This window comes from Antechinus flavipes, chromosome 3, assembly GCF_016432865.1.
Source record: "Antechinus flavipes isolate AdamAnt ecotype Samford, QLD, Australia chromosome 3, AdamAnt_v2, whole genome shotgun sequence".
Taxonomy (NCBI): Eukaryota; Metazoa; Chordata; class Mammalia; order Dasyuromorphia; family Dasyuridae; genus Antechinus; species Antechinus flavipes.
In genome coordinates, this window is record NC_067400.1 from 584,717,922 (window position 1) to 584,728,461 (window position 10,540).

A 10,540-nucleotide genomic window follows, 5' to 3' on the forward strand; every position below is an offset into this window, starting at 1 on the left:
TGTGCAATGATCAACTATGAAAGGCTTGGTTCTTTCTTCCCTGTGGCTCAGTGATCTGAAGCAATCCCAATAGACTTTGGACAGAAAATGCCATCTGCATCCAGGAAAAGAACTAAGGAGACTGAATGTAAATCAACACATGCTATGTTCACTTCCTTTTTTTTTTTTTTTTTTCTTCTCCCATGATTTTTCCCTTTTGCTCTGATTTTTCTCTCCCAATATGAATTATAAAGCAACGTGTATTAAAGAAAAAATAAAAATAAAGACCCAGGATCCAAAAGCATCATGGCTCTACTCTCAGAGGCCATCAAGTCCAAACCTTCACTTAACACGTGAGGAAACTGAGGCTCAACTCTCACATAGGGTAACTATCTAAAGTAGAATTTGAACCCAGGTCCTTTGACTATTGGTAGCTCTTTTTCCAGCATATCATGCTGTCTCTGTGCTAAGTATTAGCTATTATTTATACTGGGGGAGAGAGAGTCCAAATCAATGAACAATCAGTCATTAAGCATTTATTAAGTAGTTGCTATGTGCCAAGCACTGTGCTAGGCACTGGGGATACAGAGATAAAAATTAAACAATTCCTACCTTCCAGGAACTTACAGTGCATCAGAATGGTGTGTGTGTGTGTGTGTGTGTGTGTGTGTGTGTGTATGTGTGTTTATATACATATATATTTATATACACACATAAATTCAAGACAATGTAAAATTTTTTTTGGGGGGTAGGAGTAGCGATGGAATCAATGCACTAGCACCTGGACGGGTGGCCAGGGATGGTCTCACATAAAAGATATTACTTCATATAAACTTTAAAGAATCAAACAGGAATTCTGAGAAGTAGAGATGAGGAGCAATCTCACTTCAGGCAAGAGGGACATTTGGTACAAGAAAGAGAAACATGCCATAAAGGGCTGACTTCAGGCAATAGAACAGGGGATGATTTGGCTGCAGAGTAAGTAAGGTTGGAGCCAACCTGTGTAGGGCTTTAATGAAACACTAGAGTTTGTATTTGAATATAAAAGTAATAGGGAGCTAGCGAATGTTATCAAGGAAGAGAATAACATAGTTGAGATTATGAATCCATAGTAATACTGAATTATGTGTGATAATAATAATAATATATAATGACAATACATTACATTACAACAATACATCCAAAGCACTTTGCATATATTATTTCATTTGATTTTCACCATCCCATTTGTAAATAATATGGATTTTTGGTGTGACGGTGTTAGGAAATTCTAAACAGATCTGTGATTTCCTTGCTTCAGAGAACTTCGAGTAAACTCTATGCTAACTCTCTCCACCATCTTACACATTGGACAGCTCCTTTATGATTCTTCCTTTTGAAAACTTATCTGGGGACTTGAGAAGTTTGGGGACTTGCCCAGGATCTCAAATTCAGTCTCTGTCAGAGGGAGGATGTTAACCCAGGTTTCTTTTGGCTCTGAATCCCCATTCCATTATACCATGCTGAGAGTTTCTGAGGAAGATCAAGCACCTCCTTGCAATCTTCAGTCAACCTTTGATGGCTTCTGCAAAAGAGGAGAGCTGAATGGGTTTTGTAGGATTGTACAATTCTCAAACTCATCTGTTTCAGGACCCTGTTAGAGTCTTAAAAATTATTGGGGACCCTGCCTCCCAAAGGACTAAAAAGCTCTCTTTTTGTGGGGGTTATATCTATTGATAGTTACTCTATCTGAAATTACTTTTACTTGAAAGTACTTTTATGAAAATCATCTGAAGGACCCCCTGAAAAGGTTTTTAGGAGCACCTTTCCCAAGCATCTTTGGGTCATGTTTTGAGAACCATTGAGCTAATCTAATCATCTGCCTGCATTCAGGCAATCACACATTGCATCCCTAAGAAGTGGTCATCCAGCTCCTATGCAGACACATCTAGCACCGGAGAGGCTCATAATCTATCTCTAAAGGCAATATCTGACAGTTCTGAGTACAAGAGTTCTAGTTTCCTGGGCATTGAGGGGGGGAAACAAAATAAAAATTAAGCAGTCCTTGACTTTAAGAAGCTTATAATCCATCAGGATTACACACACACACACACACACACACACACACACATCCCTATAAATATTCACAGGGGTGTGGATAGGTGAAGAATAGAAAGCGTGTCCTGCCAGCAACAGGAATTAAATGGAAAGGAAGAGAGAATCACAAACCTTAACAAAATATCCTATTTCTTTTCTAATAGACTTCTGTGCCTTGTTAATTGTGCCCCGAGGCACCTTTTCTACTAGAACACACTCTCCTTGAAGGCAGCCGCGGATTCTGATCTATTTTTGTATGTCACCACTTTACAAATGCTGTGTTTTTGAATTATTGAATTCTCTCTACCTCTTTCTGTATTGAGCTTGAGTATGAGACCAGTGCATAAGTTCTCCGGATTCCAGCTGACCTGAGGGTGTAGACTGTCACTTCTATGGAGCAAACTAGATGAACCAATGGATAAAGTCCTGGTTCTGAGTTCAGATCCCGTCTCAGACACTTATTAGCTATGTTGCTTGGGCAAATCTCTTCTTTCAGGCTCATCTGCATGTATAATTGCAGGGTTCTAATTTTATAGAGTTGTTATATATATCTATGCACACGTGTGCATATGTGTATATACACACATACAAATAAGTATATAATGTAAATAAGTAGACATAGGTATCCACTTACATACACATATAACAAACTTTAACAAACTTTTAGCTTAAACAAAGATTGTGTACTGGATCAATGATCTAAAAGACAGCTTCCAAGGCAAGAGGCATGTATATTAAATACCTACTATGTGCCAGATGAGGGCACTGAAGTGGCTCAGTAGTGCAGGTATTCTGTGTCCTAAATCTCCTAGTTCTGATATTCCATGTTCTGTGGGCCTTCCAAATTTTGTCGTTCTGTGTTTCTAGTTCTGACATTCTAAGTTCTAAGGGCACTTCCAGCTCTGATATTCCATATTCTGAGGGCCAACTCTGACATCTTTTCTTCTTAAGGTTCCTCATAGATCCATGATTGACGGGAAGTAGTGCGGCTTTTCACCCTTTTTGGATCCCCAGCAGTGTGAATTGGCCCAAGACAGCCCCGAGATGCTCTGGGAGGCCTGGCTTCCCATAAGGCAAGTCCCTTGGAGCTGAGGGCCCTTTCACGGTATAACTCTTACTAAGGAGTCTGAACCTCGGAGCCAAAAAGAGAAGCGGCAGGGCTGGTTTCCCCTTCATTCTGGGTGCCTCTCCTCGAGGGAGTTTTTCTGCTTTCGGCTCCAAGAACAACAGTGGCTTTCTGAAATGGATGTAAGCGTCTCTCTTACACCTGAGCCCCCTGAGCAAAGAGGATCTCGGCTTTCACGTCTACAATAGTCCAAGTCTGGCAGAGAGCTTTCTTCACAATAGTGTTATTCTAAGGAAGGTAAGGTGGACTATGTGCAAATATTATCCCAGCTTTACAACAGGAGTCACTGAGACCAAGATGTCCAGCCCAAGGTCATGCATTAAGTAAAGATTATAGTGGGTATGAACCCACTTCTCCTGACTACTTTCCTCACCCCTGGGCCCTGTGCCCCTTCCAGCTTTATGCCCTGGTTAGAAGGGGCTTTTTGGTTCTTCTGTTTCATTTTCTGGGGGAGCCATGACTGATTATTCTGAGGTCTTTTGGGGAGGTCCCCGCAGCTGCTAAGACAGGTCAGGTACCCACCCTGCCTGGGGAACTGCAGATCGGGATTAATTTCTCAGTTCTGCTACCAAGATGCTTGGTGACCTTGGGCGGATGACTGCCTCTCTATTGTGGGGGACAGCTCCAGCCGATAGAACATCTGTAGGATGGGAGAACAGGTGTCACAGGAACTCTGGGATGCTAATGATCATCCTTCACACTCCTCGGCCTCCTCCTAGCCAGCCATCTGGGTAGGTGACAAGCCTCTTAGAGCCCTGGGATTCCCCTCGCTCTTCCGAGCTGCTGCAGCTTCCATTCCCCTCCCTCCTGAGAACAGGGGAGCAGGTGTACCTCTTTGCATTGTGACACTGGGGATACAAAGGAACGGAGGGAGGCGGGAAAGGAGGGAGGATCGGCTCCGAGGACCAATGGTGGCTGATCTTCCCTGGGCAGAGGTCACCGCAGTTCCCATGGCAGAAGCAGGTGCGGGGTAGGGGTGAGTGGTGGTTAGGGTAGGAGGGCTCGCGGCCCTCCTCACTTCAGGGAGCTCAGAGCCTCAGGGCTCCCAGGAGATGAGGGGAGGCGGGGAATGGAGGGACAATTCGGGAAGTACCAGTCTAATCTCCCAGCGAGGGAATCCTCACCTTCCCCGAAGGCCGCCCCAGGAGCACCAGCTGGGGAGCGAAGATTTACCTGCTTAAGCTCTCCCTCCCATTGCCGCTCCCTCCGGAGCTGGGAGGGGGGTGGGGAAGGGGGAGGAAGGCCCAGCCTTGACCTGGAAAGGGCATGGAGGCCGTGGAGCACGAAAGGAGACTGGGGTTCCTAGGGAGCAAATGAAGGCACTTTCTCTCCCCGGGCTAGGGTGGAGGACTAGGCTGGGGATGGGGGAAGAGAAGGGACAATTACGGCCATTAATCATTAACTACCCCCTTCCGCTTTTGGTACACCAGTCACCCCCATCGGGAGTTGAGGGGTGGGAGGGAGATCAGGTTCCCTGAGTGGCTAACTGCTGGGGAGGGGGGAACATTGGGAAGAAAGAGAGGTGCGTTCCAATCCAGGCCCCCTCCCCACGGCTGCGAGCAAGGTCGCGTTATTCCCGGCCCTCCCCCATCCCTCGCACCTCTTCGGCCCCCAAACGTAAAATGCTTGCTGCCCTGCCAGCTTCTGTCCCTGCCCTCGGCTTCTTCCGGGGCCAACGCGGGGTGAAGGGGGAGAGATTCTGCGGATTGGCATCGCCGCCCCCCAACTCAGTCATTCCCAAAGCGGGTATTAACACTAATGCACCCCCGCCTCTGTCCTGATACGACACTCCCGTGAAGGCTTCACCCTCCCCCAAACCAGAGTCCCTCCCCCCCCCCCCATCCCATTCTCTCAGCATTTTACTGAAGTCATTTCCCCTCTTTGACCTCAGCTTGGTCCGGAGGAGAGGTGGACAGTCCTGGGGAGGTCTCTCCCTTCCCCAGAGCTCTTTCCCAAAGCCGTGTCCCCGAACGCTCCCACCCTGTTCCCTGGGGGCGGGGAGAGATGCTCTTGGTATAAACTCTCTTTCCCAAACCAGAGCCTTTCACCCTAAATTGCATTAACTGTCCCTCCCCCCCGAGCCTCCTAATCTCTCGGCTCTTTCCCCTCCCCCCTGCCCCGGGTCGGGGTGGTGGTGGTGGGGATGGGGTGCAGCTGGAGGGCGGTGACCTCGAAGTACTCTTTGCGGCCAGTTCCAGCCAGGAGAAAAGAATACTAATTTCCCTTCAAAGGAAAGGCGCCCTGGTCGCGGAGCCTAAGGCCCCGGGAGACCCGCAGACCGACCCGGTCTGAGAGGAGGCACAAAGCCGCTGTGCCCCGTCTCCCTCCCGGGCCCGGAGTAAACACTGCGCGCCGGCCCCGGGAGGGGGAAGGGAAGGGGAGGGAAAAGGGAGGGAAAGGGGGCGAGCCCAAGACCGGGCCGCTCGCGGAGCAGGGGGTGGGGAGGGAGCGCACAGCGGAGAGATCCCCGCCAGGACAGAGTGTGCCTGGGGAGGGGAGAAGGGGCAGGCCGGGGAGCGGGGAGTGTCGCCAGCAGGAAGCCATCCCTCGTAGTTCGAGCGCGGCCAGGATCGGCCGGCCCTCCGTGACGTTACTCATCTTCCAGGGATCTCTAGTCTCCTCTCCTCCCCTCCCCTCCCTCTTACCCTCTTTCCTCTCTCCCTCTCCACCCCTCCTCCCTGTCCCCTCCCCCTCTCTCCCTCGAATCCCTGTCTCTGCACATCTCTCTCCATCAGCTTTCTCCGGACCTTCGCCGCCAGCAGCAGCAGCAACAGCAGCAGCGGCACCTCGGCGGCCCAGGCAGCAGGAGAGGGGTAGCCAGCGGCTCCACCCCCCCTCCCCGGGGCTCCCATCCCCCCTCCTCCACCTCCTCCACCTCCTCCCGGCCCTGCCCTTCCCAGCTCTGCTTGAAGGGGATCCCCCTTGTCTCTCTCTGCTCAGTCCCCCCCTGCTGCGCCCCAGGATCCCAGCCCCCCTCCCTCCGTCAGCCCCCCTACAGAGCCGGAGGAACCGAGCGGCGGAGACAAGGATGTGACTGCACCCGGCGGCGGAGGGTGCACTCGGCGGCGGCGGCGGTCGGAGTGAAGCTGCGGGCGCCCGGGGCTCCCTCTCTCCTCTCTCGCCCTCTCTTCTCCCGCTTCCCCCGGTCCTCCCTCCGCGGCCCCCGGCCGTCCCGCTGCCCCGGCCCCGCGCCCCCCGGCTCGCCGCCTCGGGGCTCCCCTCCCCTGCCCCGGACCGCCCCTCTCCGGCCGCCCCCCTGCTCCAGCGCTGACCCTGTCCGCCGGCGGGGAAGGAGGAGGAGGAGGCGGCACCGCCGAACCACCGGGCGAGAACATGTCGGAAGTGCTGCCGTTTAACGAGGAAAAGCTGGGGCACTATGGAGACGGGGGGGACGTGGGCCAGATCTTCACGTGCCGCCTGCAGGATACCAACAACTTCTTCGGGGCGGCTCAGAACAAGAGACCGCCCAAACTGGGCCAGATCGGCAGGAGCAAGAGAGGTGAGTGAGCCCCGGGATCGCCCAGACCCCCTCCCCCTCCCCTTTCCCGTCCCCTTCCCCTTCTCCCGGGCAGCCCCCCTCCCCCGGCTTGCTGCAGGCGGACAAGAGCAGGGGGCGACTCTCACATCTCCCCTAGTTCGGAGGGGGGCAGGTCGTTTGGTTTGAACCCCGTCCCTTAAGTGCTTCCCCTTCCCGCGGTCAGTCTGCTGAACCTCACCCTTCTGTATCCCTGGGATGACCCCAGGGACATTACCAGGCTAGGAGTGGGGTGAGGGATGCAGCATCCCCCATAAGTCGGGACCGGGGGCACCTATCAGTTAAAGGGAGAAGAGATAGCTAGCTCCTCGAGGTGCTCTCGGAAGCTGAGAGATGAGAGGCAAGGCTTCCGAGGGTCTTGTTCCACGGGGGATCCCATAGGCAGGGGGATGGGGAAGAGACGCAGACCTCCGAGGGGTACCCACAAGCTGCAGGGAGGGGCGCCCTGTAGAGACCAGAGAAAGGGAGGCGGTGGTGCTTCAGGGGGCTCTCTGGACCCTCTGGGAAGGGGAGTCTCCCCAGAGGGGGGAGGGTTGGCACACTGCGGGGTCCGGCTGGGACCAGCAGCTCAAGGGCTGGCGCTCCCCCCTCCTTCCCTTTCTGCCCTCCCCCCTCACGTCCCAGCCTGTTTGAACCAGCTCGGTCTCGGAGCCTCTGCCCCCCTCGACATCGATCCCAGTTTAGGAGCCACCGCTTTCAGCCGGAGCTGGGGCCTTCGAGGGGCCCCCAGCGAGATCCGACTGGTCCCCGCCCCCGCCAAACTTTTTTTTTTTTTTTTGCGCAGTGTAGTCTCAAGTCTTGCTCTCCCTGGACGCTAAGGGACTTGGGGCCTCCCCTTGGGGTAGTGCGGGGGAGGGGGCCTGCAAAGGGACAGAGTCCCCTCCACAACACCGCAGTGCCAGTGCAGAGCCAGTCTCTGCCTGCTGCTGCCTTTCCTAGGGACTTGGGAAAGAAGGATGGTGGGATAGGCTGGGGGAGACCAGGGAGCCCCAAAGCCGGCTGGTGTGTCCCCTCTTTCTGCTCATGCACATAGAAAGCAAGAAAGACAGCCCCCTTCTCTTCCTTCTCGCCCTCACCCATGACTGGGAAAGCTGAGTTTGGGTGAGCGCTGAGAAGGGAGAGGGCCAGAAGAGGGATTTCCCCTCCCTTTCTCCACTCCGTGGGAAATCCACTTTCTCCCTTCCCCTCTTTCTCTGAACCTAGCCCAGGTCAATGCAAAGGGTTGATTTGCCATCTTCATCCCTCCCCTTCCCCGCCCCCAGCCCCACAGGGACCCTTGGCCGTGTTATCCAGGGCTGACGAGCAGAGAGGCTGCCGTTTGCCTAGCTTGTCTCCGGGTGCTTCACCGCTTCCCCACCCCACCCTCCATGCCAACAGAGCCCTTTTTCCAAATAAATAAGTCCCGGGGGGAGGTGAGTGGGCGTGCTGGGGGATGGGAGCCACAGGGCCACTCCCACTCCCACCAGCTCTTGGGTTGTCTGTAATCCATCGTCCCTAACCTGGGCTCTTCTCCCCCTTTCCTTGCCCCCCCCTCAAGTAGCTTTAACAAGGGCAGAGGCTTGAGGGCAGAAGAGGAAAGCTAAGGGACTTAAGGGAGGTAAGGGAGCTCAGGACCATAGTGGATATCTACTGGAGAGGGAGAAGCCCCCCTCTCCTCCCCCTCCTTCCCTTTCCTCCTCCCCCTTCCCTTCTCTAGGAGAAAAGGCCTGCTTATACTTTTCACTTTCTTTTCTGCCTTACAGTTGTTATTGAAGATGATAGGATTGATGACGTGCTGAAAAATATGACAGACAAGGCACCTCCTGGTGTTTAAAGCCCCCAAAGACACTGAGTTAAGGGACAAAAAGATGATAATAAACACAGCAACTTCACACAGTTTATTGGCAAAAAAAAAAAAATCAATTTGGAAAAAAAAAATCTTCATTACTCTAGCTGCAGTCCACAATGCAGACACACCACCAACCTGTATCTTGTGTCAGGCCTGGGGACGGAAGAGGTGTGAGCATAGCAAGGACAGAAACAAAAACAAAGAGCAAAAAAATTAAAAAAAAAAAGAAATTATTCAATAGATTAATTGATTTACACACACTCATAAGGAAATTGACATCAGCTGCAGCTGTTTGTCTAAATTAATATGCGTTTCCTTTTATATACAGCGAATATTGCGCAATTCTAGACCTGGATTTCCAGCCACTTTAAATAATGCAGCAGCAGCAGCAGCAGCAACCGCCTGCCCAGCAAAATGCCTCTGGGTTCCTGGTGGGAGGGGGGGGGCTGGCATCCCCTTTGCTGATCTGGCTGCCCTGAAAGTCAGCCCTTTGTTTACATTATTCCCATCTGGCAAAAATGATTCTGTGCACTTAGATGTGAGATGCTGTCCGTTTCATTTTTACAGAAATATTCATATCTTTGATGTGTGTAAAACAAAACAAAACAAAACAAAAAAACAGAAAAAAAAACCCCAGAATGACTTATATATAAATATATAGATAGTTATTCTATTTCGTTTTCCCGCCACCTTGGAAGGTCTTCCTTGGTGGGATGTGCGTGCGCTCCACTGAACAAAACCAACCCACTTTCCCTAAGGATTGCCATCTAGGAAGAGTTTTCTCCTGATTTCAATGTGCTGTGAAGCTTGTGTTCTCTGGACTGCTTGCAAGCAATCCGGACCCGAGTTCACATGGACGAATTTGGTGGGGGGGGGAGGAGGAGAAAGGGGGGGAAAAGCCTTCTCTCTGTTGTATGAGCCCCCATCCCTGCTCTTTCCTCCTCCCGGTGTTGTGGCGATTCATCCTCTTCAATGAATGGATTGTACAAAATGTGATCACGAGAGTGCCAAATATCTGGAAATGCCAAAAGGCAGTTTGGTTTGGTTCCCCCTTTTTGTGCTCCCTGAGCCCATGTAAAGCAGTGCTTCGTCGGAGTCTCTCTTTTCTGGGTTATTTATCGGGCTTTCTCTTAAGGCAGAACCGCTCTCCTTTTTGCATGATGTTTGCAGAGATGCCTCTTGCGCAGGGGCTGGGGGTGGGGGGGTCTTTTCACCATTTTGTTTTCTTTCTTCTTTTGGGTTTGCAACTTTGGATGACAAACCTCAAAGAGGTTTCTTTTGCCTTCCCTCCAGCTGCCCCCTTGCCCTTCCCTCTCTCCCTTTTCTTAATTCAATATTGTGTATATGGTGCACTGTTAACCACTACACAGGGCTATTTCTGCAATGTACAATAAAAGGGACTGTTCCTGTGTCTAACCTCTGTGTCTTATTTCGGTGGTCTATTGGAGGGGGAGGGGAAGGGGAGAGAAAGGGTGGTGGGGATGGAGGGGAAAGAAGAGAGAGAGAGAGAGAGAGAGAGAGAGAGAGAGAGAGAGAGAGAGAGAGAGAGAGAGAGAGAGAGAGAGAGATAAAGTGGAAAAACCAGTTAGGTGGTCATTCTTGAGAGATCACAGACTGGCTTCTACAGGGATTCTCTTGCCAGCGCTGGGATTGGGAGAGCAAGTGAATGGCTGTTCGTTGTTGGACTGCTTTGGGGAATCTCCCCCACTCTTTGTAATGTCTGCCATCGGTTGTTGGACTAGGCTGGCGTTCCCTTTTTTGGGATAAGGCCAAGAGAATCCATGTGTACTGTCTCCCCAGCCCCCAGCACATTCAGGAGAAAAGGCGCCCGTTTCTCCTCCAAGGCGTGGCAGCCCAGCCATTGTCTCCCTCCAACACCTTCCAAGAGCTGGGTCCCCGAGGTGCCAGTCTGGCGGAACCATTTCAGGGGAAGTGTGAGAATTTGCTTAGGAGATGAGAAATGCCAGTGGCACATAGCGGCAGAGTGTGTCTTCGA

General features: G+C 51.9%; 1 protein-coding gene across 1 annotated transcript; it reads left to right on the forward strand.

Moving 5' to 3' along the window:
• Nucleotides 1–6,500: 6,500 nt before the first annotated feature.
• On the forward strand, nucleotides 6,501–9,960 carry CAMK2N1 (calcium/calmodulin dependent protein kinase II inhibitor 1). Its single transcript, XM_051988359.1, has 2 exons — nucleotides 6,501–6,680; nucleotides 8,459–9,960. The coding sequence occupies exons 1-2, from the start codon at nucleotides 6,515–6,517 to the stop codon at nucleotides 8,527–8,529; spliced, it is 237 nt and encodes a 78-aa protein (XP_051844319.1). The 5' UTR covers nucleotides 6,501–6,514; the 3' UTR covers nucleotides 8,530–9,960.
• Nucleotides 9,961–10,540: the final 580 nt, after the last annotated feature.

Coding starts and splice junctions, on each gene's coding strand:
- CAMK2N1 (XM_051988359.1), top strand. CDS start 6,515: ATGTCGGAAGTGCTGCCGTTTAACGAGGAAAAGCTGGGGCACTATGGA. Junction 6,681..8,458: donor GATCGGCAGGAGCAAGAGAG/GTGAGTGAGCCC, acceptor TCTGCCTTACAG/TTGTTATTGAAGATGATAGG.